This window comes from Morone saxatilis, unplaced genomic scaffold (assembly GCF_004916995.1).
Source record: "Morone saxatilis isolate NCDOM2014 unplaced genomic scaffold, NCSU_SB_2.0 Contig18, whole genome shotgun sequence".
In the NCBI taxonomy this organism is placed as follows: domain Eukaryota; kingdom Metazoa; phylum Chordata; class Actinopteri; family Moronidae; genus Morone; species Morone saxatilis.
Genome location: NW_023339740.1, coordinates 21,469,023 through 21,488,925, shown reverse-complemented (window position 1 = coordinate 21,488,925; position 19,903 = coordinate 21,469,023). Strand labels below are relative to the sequence as shown.

Sequence of the window (19,903 nt, the reverse complement as noted above, 5' to 3'; positions counted from 1 at the left end):
ACTTCACAGATTGTTACTTTCAAAGGCCCAATTTGTAATTGTTATATGGTGCTTTGGGTTGAAATAGCTGCTGTTGCCACATTACTGGCTTTGTTTATTTTTATTTATTGTAAACATGTGTTCTTCATTATGTCAGTGTTGATTCTTTTTTATTTTTTTTATTTTACTGCCCCTTGTTACCATTACAGCTGAACAAACATTTTAAGTATTTAAGTATTTAGTGTAAAGATAAATGTTTCAGTTCTTCCATCTACATCATCTGCCATATTTTACCTTTTATTTGACATTTTTTTAATTTAAAGATTTCCCACAATGCTTTCTGTAAATCCTTTGTTGATTAACAGAACAAGAATTACTTTGAGTCCCGGAAACAAAGAAAAACCACTGGAGGCAGGGGACCAATCTCTTCAATGGATGGATTATTTTATTTCTTTACAGAGCTCCTTGCAGTGGATTTGTTCTAGTTGGTTTTGCTGCAGTGACTGCCGTCCCTGGTGAGGATCACTGGACAAAGAGAGAGCTGCTCCGTGCGTCCTTATTCAGAACAAGAATCAGTTTCAAGGCCGTTCCATTGAAGGCCATTACAGACACTTGGAGACTGAAGATGTATTTTGTCACATGCAGGTTGATTAATAGCAGGTTTCTTCTCCTGAAGGTTTTTAGGATGTTCTTGATGTGCGTGCGTGGGCGTTTGTATGGACCTATTTGTTTGTGTACAGTATGTTTATGTGTGTGCGTGTCTGCACCAACATGATGGCATGTATTAAATCTGAAGGACACATCAGCTGACCCTGTACATAATAGAGAGATATTCATTTCCTGCTCAAGGACAGCTTGGCCAATAAAGGGTAATTATGCCGATATCCAGCCATGACCTATTTTACCAAGTGAGAGTGCAGACCTTAACTGTCACATCATTACATCACAGATAACACATGGACAAACCCTTCTCTGCTGCATCTCTACGCTTAAATGCAGACAAACAGGAGGAATAGAAGAGAATAGGTGATTAGTTGTGTAATTAAATATGTTATTACAGGTGAGGATTTGTCACAAAAGGGTGATTATTCCTCAGACAACAATAATACATCTTACATGAGCAAATTCATCAAATAGAGGATTACCATGTGTTTTATTTTATGTATGGTACCATACGGTTGAACTACTAAATCATGCATTTTCAAATATTCTGAGTTGTGTCTTGAATGGATAAAAATCCAGCACATATCAGATAAGTGGGTTCGATATAACCCTAGGGTTCACACATGGTGTTGTCCAAAAACAGGCCCAGCTTATTTCCATCCTAACAAGTTTAAGATAAGCAGCAACAGCAGTTTACAAATACAAATGTAGATTATGTCAATGCACAATGTGTAGGCAAGAAAGTAATAACTTCTGCAACACTGTTTTGCATTTTAAATGTTTTTTCTAACTTGAGCAAACAAGTGAGGGTAACAAGCACCATTATGTCTTAGTTTTATGTTTTTCCTGTTAACTAATGTTGGTGCGTTTATTATACAGGGAGTAGAGAATGAAGGAATGAGTGGTTTCAGCCAATGTGTTTTTAGAGTGGATCTCAGTTTTTGTTTGTCTCATGCACGTGAACACATACGCACATGGGCGGTTTCACGCTCTTCTGCTGATGAACATTTGGCGGCAGTAAGACGCCAAGAGACGTAACAAAGTGCCAACAAAGGCTGTGAAGAAGAAGACTGCTAACAAACAAAGATGGATGAAATATGCACGGTTTAAAATATTTAAACGACTGGCTTTGCTCATGATTTATGAGGATGGGAATGCATTCAACACGTTCGTTAGACCTCAAGGATAGACAGGTCTTCAAGTGAACATCACTCCATGGAGAAACTTTAAGCATCAGGTTAGATTTATACTGAATTGGCTGTTATATTAACATTTTATATTTAACATATATATTTAGAAACAGTGTTGATATAATTTGTCCACCAGAGAGCAATGAAAGGTTTTTGTTTGTCCTGCTCATAATCACAATTCTTTAACATGTGTTTATTTTTATTCTCTTTTTTTGTAGGTTAAAAAAGATATTTGCTAATATATCAGTATCAGACTTCCTGAACTCTCAAATATCTGCTGACATCGACCTCAAAGACCAGTATCAGTCGGGCTGTAATCTTTTATCTTTTGTCTCCAAAATGCATTATGAAATAATGATGTGCTTTGGAAAGTACCTATAACACAGCTTGGTTATCAGTGATGTGCTACTAATATATTCCTTCAAAAGTGGATATTAAATTTGCTCTAACCGGATGGACACTATACAAGATGGAGGATTTCAAAAAAAGGCCTGCACTGGGAAGCAACAGCAGATGCTAAATTCATGAACCCGACTTTTAATCAAATCATCCTGACAAGTGGCTGACATCAAATGAATAATATTGTGTCTGATGCTACAGTATGTGATTTGTTTGGAGAGGCTCGCTTTCCAGCATTAATAATGCACTGTTTGCAGAGAGGAGAAGAGAGAGCAAGAGCAGGGGAGAGAGAAACATAGAGAGGGAGCAAGTCCAAACAGGTCTCACAAATATAATTATCTTCTAATTTCTTTTAGATAAACAACAGAGCAAGAGCTCACACTCAGAACTGTAATTAGCGAGCTTATCGCTTCGGAAACCTGGTTGTGAAGACCAGAAAATGGCTTATAAACATGTCAAATCACATTATATCATATCATATGTGTTATTTGCTCATATACTGCATCACATACTGTATCGCATCATTATGTGACATAACATTAACACAATGTGGCATGTCATGTACGCAGGCAACTTATCATATACATGTATTCTGCACCATCTGTGATAAAAAAAATAATAATTTAAAGATTTAAAAATAAAATATAGTGCATCTACTCTCACACCTTTAGCTGGATTCTAAGCAAACTGTACTTCCTGTTCACGGTAGAAAAGGTAACAAAGACAATACTTTCTGTGTAGCTTTAATGTTTTCACTGAAAGTTGAGGGTGTTTTTTACAGATCCATCATAAAATCAGTCCTGGCCTTCTAAGTTGTTTGTTGGTGTGGAAATTTGAATGTGCAAAGCGAGGTTTGAGTAAAAATCAGTGGCGAGCAGCAGGGACACTTTTAGTTGAATCGCACATAAAAAATAAACCCATTTCAGCAAATCCAAACCATCTTCATCAGTCCTTCTGGTCAGATACAGTTTTTCATCAAATTAGACACAACAGGTTGAAATGTAATAAGAGTTTTAAAACACCATAAACTGTCCCTTCGTTTTACACATACCTTATAATTTTATCTTATCCTTGTTTTTACTGTTGCAGTTTTGCTTTTTATTGCATGCTGGTATATTGTCTATAATTGTCTTTTTGAGTTTGTGTTTTTTATTTGCTTTACTGCAAAATTCATCTTGCAGAACAATAAAAATCTCAATTTAACCACTTTCCTATTATTCTGCAGGTTCTTCTTCTTATATCCTTTACAGTTGTGTATCGTTTCTCCTCTGTAGAAGCCGTGATAAAAACCTACAATCCTGCCTCTTCAACAACTTAATCCTCACAGCAGGGAATCTCTCAACCTTCATCCTCATTGTGCTTTAATCAAAGATCCACATCATGGCCTCCACAGGTTGCTGGTGGGAGCAGCGGAGAACAAACCTCGTTTATCTCTGTCACCTTCCCCACTATATGATAATGATTTGCACAGTTTGTCTGTTGTCTAAGCTATGCAAATCAGATTGTGACTCACTGTGACTGTGCCCTTCAGTGTGTGGCGGAGAGGATCTTTCATCATCTGCTTGTCAAGGGTCTTAATAAAGTTTTTTTTTATGAATACTGAAATCCCGAATGGCCTTGTACCTTTAAAACTACATTTATATTATGTAAGCAATGAATGAAATATCACTGTAAGGCTGTATTTCCTCAATCTGAGGTTGGTTTGACAATCAAAAAGGTTCCAAGCCTGCATATTTCAAATATAAATGATTTGAGTCAGAAAGAAAGGGAGACCGATTTTATGTTAGAAAATAATTATAAGAACATGAGTTTACAATAACAAAAACAAACTATTAGGAATAAAAGACTAATTGGTCCTCAGCTCTTCTGAAAACTGACCAGACATCACATTATTTTCACCTCCAAATTCTTTTCCTTTCATGACTCCCAGACCACCCAGTAGCAATGCTGTAATTAAAAAGACGGAGTTTCCATTGACAGGTCCTTCGGGGACTTGGTGTGTAATATACATTAGCAATCTGGTGCTGCAGGTAGAAAGGTACCCCTGGCATCAGCACTTTGTTGTTAGACCCAAAACTGCTGCTGCTGCAGAAAGTGGTCTGAGGTCAGTTTGTAATAACAAGTAAGTTATTAGAGGAAAACCTGTGAGTATTTACGTACTGTAGTGTACAATAGCAGACATAACACCCACACGAGGATGAAGGCTCTGGAAGTCCTTTCAAGGTGGGCGATTATAATTAAAAAGTATTTCTAAAACTACTTTGTGTTTCGTGGTATTTGAAGTCAGAAAGGTGAACACATATTTTGCAGCCCCTTTTATTTGGCCAAATCCTTTGCGGTATTCACTTCAAACAGATCAAAACAGAAAAAAGAACTGTCTGAGAAACAGTGGCAACCAAGACACCAACTTCCTAGATCGTTGATTTTATCAAAAATAGATAAGAAAAAAAAGTATGTCTTTGTAAATTCAAATAGCACGTTGAGGTTAGACTGCAGGATCCAAAACAGATAACATCTTGTCGTAAGTATTTTGCTGGAAAAGCTTAAAAAATACTGAAATGAAACGTTATTTCTGTCCTCTATTGGTTTTCATACATATCTGTAGACTTGGAGGCAGGTTAAAAAGCACAGAACACCTGAAAATACTGATCACAGATTATACTAATCTGCCCTAAAAGGTGTGTAAATACTGTTTAGTATTACAACAAAAAAGGTGTTTATGCCCCACAGCCCTCCACAGGAGAGTTACATAGCCAGAGTACGCAATAACCCTCTCCAGACTACAAAATGTCATTTTCCCCGCCTGCTCACCCACACAATGGAGAACCACAATCAAGCAGACCTCGTATGTTGGCTGCTGTATGAGTGTCTGTGGCAGCTCACAGCTGAGTGATAAATTATAATCCAGATTCAACAATAGGCGCGCTTCGAAACACAGTGTTTGTCTGCTAGAAATCCTGGGTGTTACATAAGATGTACAGACACAGATAATAGATACAGAGAGGGCTTACACTGAGTCTGAGAACCTGAACATGATAAAACACCTCTGTGGATTTGGTAAACAACCACCAAAACCAAAAAAATCTGGTGAACTAATGGATACTTCTAATGACTTTATATTGAGAAATAGCCTGAAACAGATGAAACGCTTGTGTATGCATTGAATCAACGACCCTGTTGGGGGAAAGGGGCTAGACGTTTATTGAAAGCGCCGCTTTTCTATTTTCACTCAATTGGTGTTTCATTTGTTCATTTGTGGACAGGGATTGCAGTCCAGACCAGCATATCCTCTGATAAACGCACACACACAGGCAGAATGAGTGTCTGTTTAATGGGCTGGGAGCCAGCAGAGTGATGATTTCCCCAGAGAGCGGGCCACCGCGATCAAAGGCAAAACTGACTGCTGCAGAGCCACAGGTAGTGGCAGCATGGCACCACTGAACTAGGAAGGAACAGCTGCCCCCCGACCCCCTGGGAAGTGCAGGCAGCCCACTGGATGGATGGCTCAGGTGTGTTAGAGGCACAACAGGACCTTTCGATACATCTGCCGGGGCACCTACTGCAGATTCACTGCCTCCTGCTGCCCCTACCACTTACCACTAGCCTTTCACCAGGCTGGACCTTTCTCCCGGACTCTCTCCAGCCTCTACATTCTTCATGAGTGCTTTATTCACTTGATCCACTGAGCTCTGAAGCAATATCCAAACACTACGTCATTCTTTTCTTCCTCATTCCGACACATCTTCATCAGTAAAACAACTCCACTGATTATTTGTTTAAAAATCCATGTTTAAGCTTTCCTGAATGCAATTACGGTCCTCTCAAAGCAAATGTGACTTTAAATGTTGCAGAGCCTCTTATGAAGGAGGTGTGATGATGGTTGGGTCTACAAAACATGTGCCTGTGACGTGTATCCCCTGACAAGAACACTGATATTAGACGATTCTGCAAAACCCTCTGCAAAATTCTTGCTTTTTATAATATCTGTACATGAGAGCTATAGTATAGTTAAGGTTAGGGAAAGATTGTGGTTATGGCAAATAAAATATAATCAAGATCTGCAAGATCTCTGCATTAGGGGTTACGCCATATGATTTCTTACCAAGAATACATTTTTAAAAATGATGGCTTTGTACTTTCAAATAACTCACTGAGATTAGACTGTGGTATCCCCAAAGATAACATCTTGGCCAATTTGTCTCCTTTACTTACTTACTTCCTACTTCTTCAATATAAAGTATGTGCATGGCAACCACTGAATAGCTAAGTTTAGGGAAATGTCATGGCAATGAGAAATAAAATACAGTTACAGTGTGGTTAGTTTGTTGCTTGTCTGTGATGGGATGCAACTCTAGTCCCCTGCATGAATGCCAGATGCACTATAGACTCATCCACCATCCCACTACTACATTAAGAGTGCACTACTTCCTGCGTTGGCTATTGATGTAAATCGTGACATACATCATCAATATCAACAAAAATTCTATCCCTCACCTCAACAGTCAACATTGATTTCTTTTAACCTTCTCTGCAATGGTTCCCACCCCAACTAAACCTAGCTTTAAGGACGATGTTTATGTTTTATGCTTATTCCAAAACACTAAAACCTTTTAGACCTACCTTGAAAACTGTAATTTCATACTGTATATTATTTGGCATCTACTGCACTAATCATTATTTTCCTTCTCTTTCCTCATACCCCCACAGTCACGACCCTACTATGGACATCTCCTGAACTCCCGAGGCTAGCACAGGTAGCACTTTCTCTCTACCGGCATTAGAGTTGGAGAAGAGTTAAAAAGGCAAGGTGAAAGCAACTTCATATCCTTGGTTAGCTGCAGGGGACAGAAAATGAAAGAGGGCAGAGGAGTAGGGGAGGAATGTGGGGAGACTGCATACATCTGAAAGGAGTTGCAGGAGAGAGGAAAGGAAACGTCCAGGCCCTCTGGCTCTGGGACACCCTGCCAACTTGCTTAGGTTGGCAAAACCAGCGTCATCTTTTAACTCAGTTCTTACAGGATTTCTTTATGCTCTCCAGCAGGACTAGGATCTGCTGCATATCAAAAACCCTCTGGATCTGTGGTCGAAGGTTTATTAATTCCTCATCCGAGCTGCATCTGTCTTTGTAGGCCAGCTGATCACGATGTACAAACTGTAGGACCATTCATCAAGTATAACAGCATGACATTTTTCATTTTCTACAGTGGAATTCCACCAATAATAAATTAATTAGTCAGATATTAATACACCAATATACCACATTATATACGACACATTCTTGGATTTCTCTGTCTGATTTGGTACGAACTTAAAAGAGAGGGAAAGACTCAAGGAGGAGAGAGGAGAGGAGACAAGCAAGAGAAGATGAGAGGAAAGAAAAAGAGAAGAGAGGATGAAAAAACAGGATAGGAAAGACAAGTTGAGGAGAGGAGGCAGAAACAAAAGGACAGGAGAAAATAAGAGGGGAGAGGAGGAAGATAACAAGAGAGGATAGAAGAGGATGAAGAGAAGAGATGAAGAGAGGAGGAGGAAAGAGAGGACGAAACAGAAAAAGGAGAGGAGAAAATACACTTTAAGTTGTATTACTGTGGAGGCAGAGACAGAAACACGAAGTGGAGCGGGTGAGGTGGAGGGAGGGAGGGAGGGTTCTGAGGGAAAGGAGGCTAATGACAGAGAGGGAGGCAGACTGGGAGCTTGTAACGCCATCTCCACGCTCTGCTGGCCAAACAGGAGCTGATAGGGCAAATGTGTTTCTGCTCAGGTGTGCTGAATTATTAAACAGACAGCGAGAGGAGAGGCCAGCGAACATCAGCCTCCCTGACCTGCTGCGGATGAACCAGTCACTCAGCGGTCAACACTGCGCGTTTGTGCGTGTGTGAAAGCGTTATCCACTAGTTATCTGTACAACACTGACTGTTAATGTCCTCTGTGGTGCTGAAGGCTCACCACCTCCAAATAGCATCTACATGTGTTACTAGAATATTCTAGGTTAAAAGACTCCACAAAGCCGCAGTTGCGAAACCTCTTTTTAGCTGCACTATCACATTCAAGGCTAAAAGTCTCCTTATCCACTAATGCACATGTGCTGCTGAGCAGGAGATACATTGAATCTCTTGCCTTCTGAAATTTAGGTCAGCAGTAACCTGGCTTAAATATGAGCACGAGAGGTGAGCTAAAAACATTTTCTACACAAAGAAAAAGGTAAATCAAACTATACAACATCTTATCTTAAAACTAACTATAAAAAAAGATTGTATGTATCTTCAGATATTCAGGATTAAAGCAGATTGTTTGAATCAGCTCAATCAAATTTGATAATGTAATGCAAATGGTGCTTGACAAGATTATTTATCTGTCTTATTGACCGTCTTTAACAGCCTGAAATAAGATATTAGTAAGACTATTTGTAAGATATTAGACTTTCTTGAATTGTCTTTTAGTTTAGTAGAGCTGAGAACATTAGTCGATTAATCCATGCTGATTGATGGACTGAGCTGGTTCCAACTTCACAGATGAGAGGATTTGCTATTTTTTTGTGTCACATATGACTGTAATATCTTTGATTTTTATCTATCTTTTTTTTACTTTTACTCAGGCAAAACAGGACAACTGAAGACATTATTTTGGGCTCTAAGCAGCATGTTTTTACTATTTTTTGACATTTCATAGACTAAATAGTTAATTGATAATGAAAACGATAGTTCTTTGCAGCCCTACACTGCAGAATGAAAAATACTATGCCCGTTAGCCTGGTGTCTTAACTAAGTGGGCAAAATGTGAGGCGTGAACTAGCTGCTGTGAACTCATGTGCACCATGTTGTAATATCTAACATGAATTGACATTAATCAGGGTACACCCTTCAGAAGGCTGCTTATGGGAATACTGATCTAATGCATCAAGAGAGGGAGGGTGTACGGGGGGAGGGGAGGTCAAAGATACGAGCAGGGATCATAAAACACTGAGAAGGAAAACAACATTTATGTGAGGGAACATTACACTGTAAAAAAGGGACAGAGAGCGTATGGAATGATGTTCCTGTAATTTTTGGCAAGAGCACTGGACTCGGAAATTACTTATAAGTAATAGAAGTAAAGAGGTTCATGTTTTGTATTGTGTTTGGTCACAATAATATTGAGCGAATACTACAGCATATATTTTTTTTTTATTGGACAAACTAAATGTAACAAATTCCAAACCATCCACTTAACTTGATTTCTGAACTATTAAGACTAAAAGCCAAACTTTGGCTTGTATGTTCAACAACAACATCAAGGCAGGACCTAAACTAAACTAAACTAAACTAAACTAAACTAAATCAGCCTTTTATCATCTAAAACAAATAGCAAGAATTAGAGGTCTCACATCCAGACAAGATGTGGAGAAGCTAATTTTGCCTTCATCTCCAGCGACTACAAAAGGTCCCTTGTCTCGTCTCCCAATAAAGATCATTAGCAGCAACATATTCAGGACCGGAGACCAGGAGAACTGAACATATAATTCCTGTTTTTAAATGTTCCACACTGGCTTCCATTAAGTTATGTAACAGATTTTTACTGCTCGCTTTACAAATCAGAGCCAAAATACATTTCTGATAATTAAGAATAGAAACAGCAGGTCACTTGGGGGAAGCCGTAAAAACAACACAGACTGTCACTTTATATGGTTGTTATATTGAATGTGTTAGCTAAGAGTTGAGTCATCCAGCAGATACAGTTAGATACATTAGCACTCATTTGAGTTTCTGGCCACGTCCAATATTAAATAAATACATTTTTTTTGTGCTAGTTTTGGTCTCCACCAACTGCTTAGAGAAATATCTGTTTTTTAGCTGCTAAATGCTCCACTATTATCATCAGCTAGTAGCTACTTTTGTCATTCTGTTGTTTGGTGCTTTGCAGGTAGAGAAGAGGGTTATTTTTAAGACGTTTTTGCTGAAAACAGCTGCCTGTTGCCATTGTTGTCATGGCTGATGAGAGGGGTAACAGAAACCAAAACAATGAGCTGAAAGATGCTACAATGTCCCAAAGACTTGAGGGGAACTGCACAGTCATTAGATTATTCTCTTTCGCATACAAGTAGTCATGTGATAACCTGCTAGAGATCCCAAAATTCCCAAAAGTCATGTGATCCACTGTTCATATAAAAATATTGATTCCTGCCTTATGTTAAACACCTGAATTGCTCCTGTGTTTGAAAGGTGCTGCGCAAATAAACTCGCCTCGTTAGGTCAGATTTCAAATGATAAGGTCACGGAGGAGAAAATCACAGGCAGATTAGCTGTGACTGGTTTCCTTCGTAACCTGCGCGACCTCCAGACTGCTCCCTCATGTCACATGCCAACCAAATCTCTAATCTTGGCTTTCACACTGCGACAAAGAAAGCCCGCTGCCTTGCTCTCTCCCTCTCTCTCAACTCTCTCACTCACTCAAGGGAGCAATGATGAAGGAGACGGAGAGCGAGGACGGGAGAAAGGGAGTGGAGCGAGAAATAGAGAGGGATGGCGATAGGGGGAGAGAGTTAGAGAGGGGTCGCTGTGTGAGCGATAAAACGCCACAGGCAGCCTTAATGAAAAGCCTCTCATGGCGATGGAGAGATTGCCTGTGGAATGGGCTGCTGATTGGAGAAGCAGCAGCTTGGTGTAGCGTGCAGACTAATTAAAGTATTGAAGGGGTTGGGGTGACAGGGGGAAGATTAGACCTGCTCCCAGGGTTAGCCGAGCTGAGGAGAGGCGGACAATACACCTCACATTTGGGACAATTGGGATGGATGGGATAATGGGGGAATATACCACGAGCAAACAGCTCCACGGTGAAGACATCTTGAACCGATGCTGTACTCCCATGTGGACATTGTTGTTGTCTACAGCTGCTACCTGCGTTATTTGTACGATCAGGACATAATAGAAAATAGCTTTAAAGCCTGTGTAAAGGTTAAATCTCTTTCAAGAAACAGTGTCCCCATTACTCTTGATAAGCCACAGATCTCTATCAACTATTTTCACAAGGGCAAGAAAGTAGTTCCAGTGAAAACTGTTGAGGTCTGAGGATTATTTAGATAAACTCAGAAATTGTTCCTGGAAAGAGAGGTTGTTGTTTTCAAAAGTAATTTGAATTGCATGCTGCTGGAGGCAGAAATCTCAAAGACAGATATCTAAAAACCTGTGCATATACATCCGAAAGTACCTGGAAGGCTGGATACCAATAAGCGAGTGAAAAAATATTCTATTATAATATTTTTTGCTCATTTGAGCGAGCTGACCTTTGTAAATATGAAAATTAACTATGGTTTAATTATATGTTTTGTGCTCAAATGGACTTATGTCAAACTGTTAGTCATCCTAAGGGGTTGGGAACATCACTGCTGTCGGTCAAGTGCTTCCACAGACCCATCAAGATCCTCTATTCTATTCTATTCTTGCACTTAGGGGTTTATTCTTGACCTTGGATATAGCAGTTTGACAGAAAAATCCTGCTGAATTACTTGGTGTTTTACTAAAAAACCAAAAGAGTATTGAGCTTTTGAAGCACCATGAAACATTCTTCCTCAAAACCTCTGACTGCATGTTTTTATTTATGTAGTTGTGACTTTCTTGAAATGTTTCCTTTTAATGTTCCTTATATGTATTTTAATCTGCTTGAGCTGCTATTGTTTACCCGAATGTTTGTAGTGTTATCCTGTTGTCAATTAAAAAACAGCTGTGGTAGCAGTACTCAGGCACAGCAGCGCTTTGAGCTAAATGCATGTTAGCCATGCTCACAGTGAAAATGTTAACATGCTGAACTTTAGTAGGTATAATGTTTACCATGTTCAACATCTTAGTTTAGCCTAAACAGAACAGAAACAACAACAGAAAGTACAGCTGCTGATTTGAAGGTGACCTACTTATTCATAAACCAAAGTATTATTATCATTATTAGTATGATGGCACTAAATTAAAATGTCCAAACTTCATCAAAATCAATGCAATATTGGTTAAGACTTTTCACTCAAAACCAACAAATGTCAACCTGCTGGTGGCGCTAGAGGGAAAGTCAGGTGATCAAAGTCAGACCACATTATCATCTGACGGACATGAATGTTTTTTTAAATTCAACACATTTTATAGAGATCCATCCAATAGTAGATATTTTAGTCTGGACTAATGCAGCCAACCGACATTGCCATCCCTAGAGCCATGCTGCTAGTGTGGCTAAAAATTAAATATGTCAGGTGATAAGAACTGAAGCATCTCCATGACAACTCCATCTGCTGATGAGATGTGGCTGAAATCTCAACCAGAGAGAAAAAAAAAAACTATTCTCCATTTTTATGTAGTTTAACAGTGTGTTTGTGTTGTTTTTGTCATTATACATCATGTAAGAAAGACACACATGCAGAAATCAATACAGTACCTACAATCCTTATCTCCACTGTCAGTTTAAAATGTTTTTTTCCACAGAGGATCTTGATCTACAGGACTCATCTGGATGCACAGTGGGGGATAGAGACAGTATCTCAGATAGTACACTGGCATCCAAGGTCATTATCAGTGATTCACTTCAAGGTGAAAAACAAGAATAAAAACCTGTCTGAGTGAAAGTGAAACAGATGGGGTCAAAGGTCATAGTGAAGCTGTCAACCTGTCACTGCTGTGGCCGCTCGCGATGTGTAAACTGTGTTTTACCTCACATGGTCTGAATCCGAGTTAGAGTTTTAAAGTGTGTCAGTGTGAAATATGTTTTCCACCAATCTATCGCGCTAATTTCCATTCATTATTTGCATTATCATCATCATTATCAGCGTCTCTTCTCATTGCAGCTTTGCAATGTCACATCTCGCCTCGCTGCTAAAACCACCATTTCCCACAGGATTAATAATGTAGCTGCCTGTCTGTCTATCAAGTGCTGAGAAGAAGAAAAAAAAAAAAACACAAGGCCTGAAAAGTAAACTCCTTCCTGCTGGCATCTCAACACCCAACAGCAGAAAATACCAGGGGATGATGTGGAAGGAACTCATTAGTGAGTGGCATTTAAGATGCAATCCAGTAACGCAAACTGGGGATTTATAATATCAACAGAGTATGATTGACAAGTTCTAAACTGGTGGAGTTTTTCTTTCTCTCCAGTGAGTTTGTTAACAAAACCATCAAAAACTCTGCTATTAGGGATTAATGATGTAACAGAAAGTACTAATCTATATTTGGTAACACTTAATGACCGTTCCTTGCCAACAAGCATAACAACCCTTCCTCAGGTGGCACTAGATGTCCAGGATGTGCAATAAACAGTATTAGAGCAGCAAATGCAAATCCACAGCAAAGAGATTTATCTGTGCACATTGCATCATACTGAGTCAGACTGGTGTAAGTTGATTTTAATTATTTGTTTTTAGAAGGCATCATTTTTCATAACCGAAAAAAACCTGCCCCCTTATGTCCAGACAGCTTAAACTATCATTTCAACATTATTATTTATATTGTAGTCAGTAAAATCATTAGTTCTGTTCTGTATCAAACTGGTTCTGCAGCAACATGAAAACTCCTCCGCAAAGCCGCAGCATAAATATCTGATAACATTACGCTGCTTTTAGGGACACTGCAAGTATATCTAATGTTTACAAATAGATGACACCTTAGCAGTTATACACTTATAATGCACCATAGAAATTATTATACACAAGGACCCCAGAAAAAACCATTAGAGCTTTTGTGTTTATTGCAGCACACTTAAATCTAATTCATTGCCATTTTTATTGATTTTTATTCTTTTTACAGTAGAAATACTAGGATTTTCTTTTTTTTTTTGGAAGGAGCAGGTCAGTTTTACCTGATTTTTACCCAGACATCCTTGTGCATCAGTAAGTTGTTGGGTTTGCTGCTAAAGACGACACAAACTGCCATAGTTTACAGTAGGTCCTCCTGTGTCGAGCACAGCTCAGAATATGGTTTAGTTGATAGAGAAGATAAACATGAAGAGAAAATGCAAATATGCTGCAGACAAGGCACCACACTACTTTTTTGTGTGTTTTTGTCAGACGTTTGTATTATTATAGGTACTATTAGGTATTTTTGAAAATAAAAACTATTTTAAAAACCTATTTTGATCACTGATTAACATAATTTTACTGTACTTGTAACTTGCATGTACAATGTCTCTGTAATGCAATCATTATTTCTATGAACAATTACCAACATAATCCACAGCTACAGCCAAATGCATACAATAAATGTACCCAAATTTCAAACCATGTTATCTCCGCCATAGAGAAGATGACTGTTTACAGCGAATATAATAAGCATACACGGATGTACTGTTGTGTGCACTGCATCATATGTTTCTGTTGGCTTTTGTATCATACCTTGACGGGTTTCTTGCGCGATGACTCTGCCTCGTTGTTCTCTGCCTCCTCGTGCTCCTTGCTACCTTGGGGCAGGTTGGAGTAGTTGGCCAGGCTGCTGAGAAGAGATGACACCATGGGGCTGGTGTCCATCTCCTCCTGCAGAGATACAAACACAAACAGGAAGGCTGGAATCAGTCTTTTTATCAAGGTTTTGAATGAAAGTAGAGGTCGAAGAGATTTAAGGCCAAACCCTCATCTTTACTATACTTGTGCTTTTTAACCCCCTCATCCAGCCAGGTGAAGCCGGTACTGTAACACTCAGAGTACTACACATTTAGTTTAGTACCACTCTGTGCTAAGACCACTATTTCAAATTCCAATCCAACTGGAAAAAAACACAGAGTGCTTACACGATACATTGTTCATTTTCTGATTTTGTTTTCTTTTTTCCTGTTTAATCTAGAAATCCCACTGCGAGCACGATGTAAACACACTTGTGCAGGGCTGAGGCAAATTGCCTCCTTGAAGTTCTGTTCCTGTAGCACTCTGAGATTTGCTTGCATTAACCTGAAGTTCCCACATGCCCTTCACACAGTAATTACCCTCATTAATCGATGTCAGAGCCCCTATTCAATCACTGAATTGTGAGAATGAGTGTATCCTGCTTCTTACGATCATGCCTGATTGTGTGAGCAAATCAGTGTGTGCAGAATATTGGATCGTACCTCAAACAAGGCCATGTTCTTGCCATCATACTGCTGGCTCTTCTCTGCGGCAACATCACTGCTGTTGATGAAGGGGCTGCTCTCCTTGGGATTACTGTCACCTGGAAGACATAAACACACACACAGACCTCCACTTTTAGACTGGACTGAAATAAAGCAGACCACAGAGACACCAAAAAAAAAGGAAAATGCACGAGCCAGACACGAGCTTCTTTGTGTCAAATAGGCAAAGAAAGACACACAGACAGAAAACTAGAGGACGTCTGCCAGGAGAGGAGGGGAGGCTTGTTGTCTCCATAAAGCGCCCACAGTCAGAAATGCAGAGAAACAGAACCATAACTAATGGAGTGTGCGTTTACAATATGTGCAGTGCTATATATTCCATATGGCCACAGGAGGAACACACACTGGAACATCTCAATCAGTTTTACGCTACACTGACAAACAACAAGATCACAAGTTTGAACACCAACACAGAGAAATAATAAGAAATGTTCAAATGCTCGGCAGCTTTTTACCCTCAAAACACAGAACGCTAGAAACAGTGTGATGTTATTTAGGTGACAGCTTGCTGTAGGCATCATGACTCCATCGAGAAGCATCTGTCTACGAGTTCACAGTCTAAGGCAAATCTTCAAAACAAATAAATCTTCAAAACAAACAGTATTGGAAGGGCAGCGTCCATCTCTCGGGAGATTTATTGATCGGACCCTCTGCAAGATCATCTAGAAGCTCACTGATTTCCGATTGAGGTTTGAAAATGGATTACATACAACACAAGACCTTGGTCGATCCATTATTGCTATGCGACTGTCCCACTTACAAAAAAAACACATTTCTTAGTTCTCTCTCTGTGTTTTCCCAGTTTGTTATTAATGGTGTTAAATGTTAGGTCCTCAAGAGTGAAAGAAAACCAAATTGACCATAAAAATCACAAGAGTGAGAGAAAGAATGAGCTAACCTTGTTTAATGTTAACATGCTAGAAATGCTAATTCAACAGCAAATGTAACGTGTTTATTGTGAAGCAGCCACAGGAAGTCCCGAGTAATGATCAAAAGTAGTTCTAGCATCATTATCGAGCGTTAATAAAGGTTGGTATTTGTTTAGCTTAGAACTGGTAACTGCAGGTGTTCACTGCAATATACATATCAGAGGTAAGAAACACCTTTGCTGCTGCTAGAATTACGGCAGCGCAATGATGCTTCTATTAGACACCTGTGGTGACTCTGTGGGGACATAGAAGGTCCCGCTGTCACTGGTGGGCACCCACAGGAATTTGAATACAAATAAGAGAGCGACAACTTTCATGGAAGCGACAAAAAAAACTGTAATTGGTCAGCTTGGGCTGCATGCCTGTTTATCGTGTGGGTACATTTATTGCAGGTTGAAAAGAGATTTTTAGCGACACCGCAACTAACCATTATTTTCATTGTTCTTATTTTCATATAATCATTGATTAACTTTTCAAGGATTCCAAATTCCCATCACAATTTCACAAAAATCCCAAACATATTTTGACCAGCAGTTCAAAACTTAAAAAATATTTAGTTTACAATAATATAAAAACCAGAAACTGTAAATATTTGGGATTTCTTCCCGGATTCATCGATTATCAAAATTGGTGGATTAATTGACCAACTGATTTAGCACTAACTGTAAGTGCTGCTTTATAATAAGAGAAAATAAGAGGATGTGAACGTGAGTATATAACAGAATTAATCATCATGATGAATGCACACTAACTCTTCATTCAACAAATCTCGTGTAAATCTATACAGTAAAGACGATGACAGAGATGTGGTTCAACAGACGACCCCTCACATTTTTAAGCATGTTAAGAATAATAACACACCACGACACTGAAAAGACAAAATTTGAGTCTAACTTGATTTAACACAGTTGATTGCAGAGGTTAAACGCCCTCGAACCCACCCCAGTTCTGTTAGGTACCAACAAGGCCTCATGTGGATCTAGTGTGATTTTACACCTCTCATCTAGAAATATAAATAAATTCATTTTGTTCATCAGTGAAGGTCTGGGTGGCGAAGGCGGCACAGAGTAAGCGGTCCTATTTGCGCCTTCCCCTTCGAGCATCTCTTGAGGGAGACAGCAGATTGCTCTCCCTCTGGCTCTCGGTTCTGTCTTGGACTGAGCACCACGAGACCAAGTTATTTATAGCCAGGATGCTGCAGCCATGTGCCATGACGTCGGGGCACCGCTAACAGCCGGCGTGCTGTTCTACAGAGACAGAGCAATAGGGCCAGTCAGACAGGGACACTGAGAAAAGGGGCCGCGCATGAAGATTCGGGGCACGAAAAGAGCACAAAAAAGAACGAGAGAAGCTGGCAGAGGAGACGTTAATACAAAGAGAATGAGGGTGCAGATGAGAAGATGGAGAGAGACACAGATAGATGGGGCGAGAGTGAATAGTGACAGGGATGCGGGCTCGGACAGACAAAGACGAGGCAGCTAGACCTGAAATGGGAACCCGCAGAGGGAAAGATGAAGAGGAAAGAGAGATACACACTTAAGTCTCCAGCTGTAAAATGTAAAAGCTTCTGCTTCTGCACTTAAGGTTCAGCTCACTTTGACCTGGAGGTTAAAACACACACAGCGGTTAAAAGGGAGGCTGGAGACATCCGGCAGAGGGTTTTCAGAACACGTGGATTATCTGGTTTGTTTGTTGCAAACTATTTTTACCTCGTCAGACTGCGTGAGGATGATATGAACCTATGATACAAGAGTGCTACGTGCATCTGTAGAGACGAATAATATCAGGCTTGTTGAACAGAGCAGATGAGATAAAACATCAATGAACACAGGAGAACACGGGGAACAGAGAGAAAGGTACAGAATGCACTAATGTATCCACTTTAGTTACTATATTTATCATGTGCCATTGTCTCCTAATTGAAATGTACATAAACTTTATGTAGTTCTTCCACAGTATGTTGATAACTTGATATATTGATGAACAGAAAACTGAAAAATATTCTGGCTTTTCCAATGTGAAGATTTTCTGCTTTAATTTCTTTTTTTTAGTATTGCAAATTGAAGTCTAAGTTTTGGACTGTATGAAAAAACAAGCAATTTCACCTCTAGAAAGACTAAATGAGTCTTTCATCATCCTGCACACAACTGAAGTTAAATATATGAATGAGTCTGAAGGAATTTCATATTTATGATTTTAAAAAAGTGTGTCTGTGTATGATTGTTTTGTGTGACTGACTTATGTTATGTCTTCTTATATGTGTAGTGCAAAATAACTCATATATTTAATATATATTGATCTTAGTAAGACTTTTTGAATAGATAAAGTCAGATACACTTGCACCAACGACTATACAGTTAAATTTGAGGTGCTGGAGAAAGCTGTGACAACAAAATATGTTGCCGTTATCAATAGAGGTTATAATGTTGATGTACACCTGAATGAATGTGATAAGATCTCACTGACACAGATGGTGAAACACAAATGAAACAGAAAACAACTCCTAGATGTAAACCTAAAAAAAGTATTATTTTCTCCATCTCAATTTTCTACGTACTATGGAGTGTTTATCATGTAGTGAATGTGTGTTTCAAGGATCAAAGTACATACATAGACCAACATACTCTATTTCACACACAGAGAGCACTTCTTAAAGGATCAAAGGGATACGTGATGTAAGTGGGAATACACACACACACACACACACACACACTATTGTATATCTGAAGGGCTAATGCCCCAAAGACACTTTCTCTCCCCTATCACTTATCTCTCCACGGCCCATTTCTCCTCATCGTCTAATAATTAAAACTCCATCATCAAAGGAATGATGGATACCCTCTTTTTGGAAAAATGACAGTGCTTATAAGAGTTTTGCTCTGACCGCGTCCCCGAAGCAGCTTATCCTCCTTCAATCTGATGGGATCTGTCCAACAATGGCTCTCACTATCAAAGCCTTCGCCTATCTATGGTCAAAATCCAGAGCTTTACTGCTCACTGAGTATGCGATCGTCTTCCAAATCCTCTACAAAACAAAAACACTCAATTTACACTTAGTCTCTCATTTTCTTGTATGAGACATTTCACAGTAGAGGTTCGCTGTGAAATATACCGAAACTCACACTTGCATACTGCAGTGTGGTTTATAACCTACTTGGTGTCATGCCAAGAAACACACTATGTTTTTTCTTTATGGATTCATTTATTGTGATACATGCTCACTGTTTTATTGTTTAATGTTCAAAATTAAATATGCCTCGTTTGTAGAGTGGGATTTTCTCCAAAGTTCAACTAAATTCAGCTTTGACCCCCAAATACTTCCATAACCTGCATCCATCCAATGGCGTTCCAGCGCTGATGATAGATTACTCAATTGAATGAGTCTTTTTTAAAGACAAAAATGCAAATATTTTATGATTAAAGCTTCTGATATGTAAGGCTTTGAAGAAAACAAGCAAGCGATTTTACCTCAGGCTTTCTTGGAAATACTTTTTGGGCTATTTGACATTTTATAAACTTTCAAATGTTTCATTGATAAATCTGAAAAAACAATAGTAGTTGCTGATTCTATTTATCAGGGTGACTTCACAGCAAAGATCGGGTCACAAAATGTTAATACATATATATATATATATA

At 39.1% G+C, this 19,903-nt stretch overlaps 1 protein-coding gene across 1 annotated transcript in view; it reads right to left on the bottom strand.

Annotated features, from left to right (window-relative positions):
* Positions 1 to 19,903, bottom strand: part of slc12a5a (solute carrier family 12 member 5a) — an 89,862-nt gene that overhangs the window by 27,652 nt on the left and 42,307 nt on the right. Inside the window, exons 2-3 of the mRNA XM_035661496.1 lie at positions 15,276 to 15,376; positions 14,569 to 14,706 (exon numbers count right to left, since the gene is read on the bottom strand). Of these exons, the coding sequence (XP_035517389.1) occupies positions 14,569 to 14,706; positions 15,276 to 15,376 (239 nt within the window). The remainder of the gene's footprint in view (positions 1 to 14,568; positions 14,707 to 15,275; positions 15,377 to 19,903) is intronic.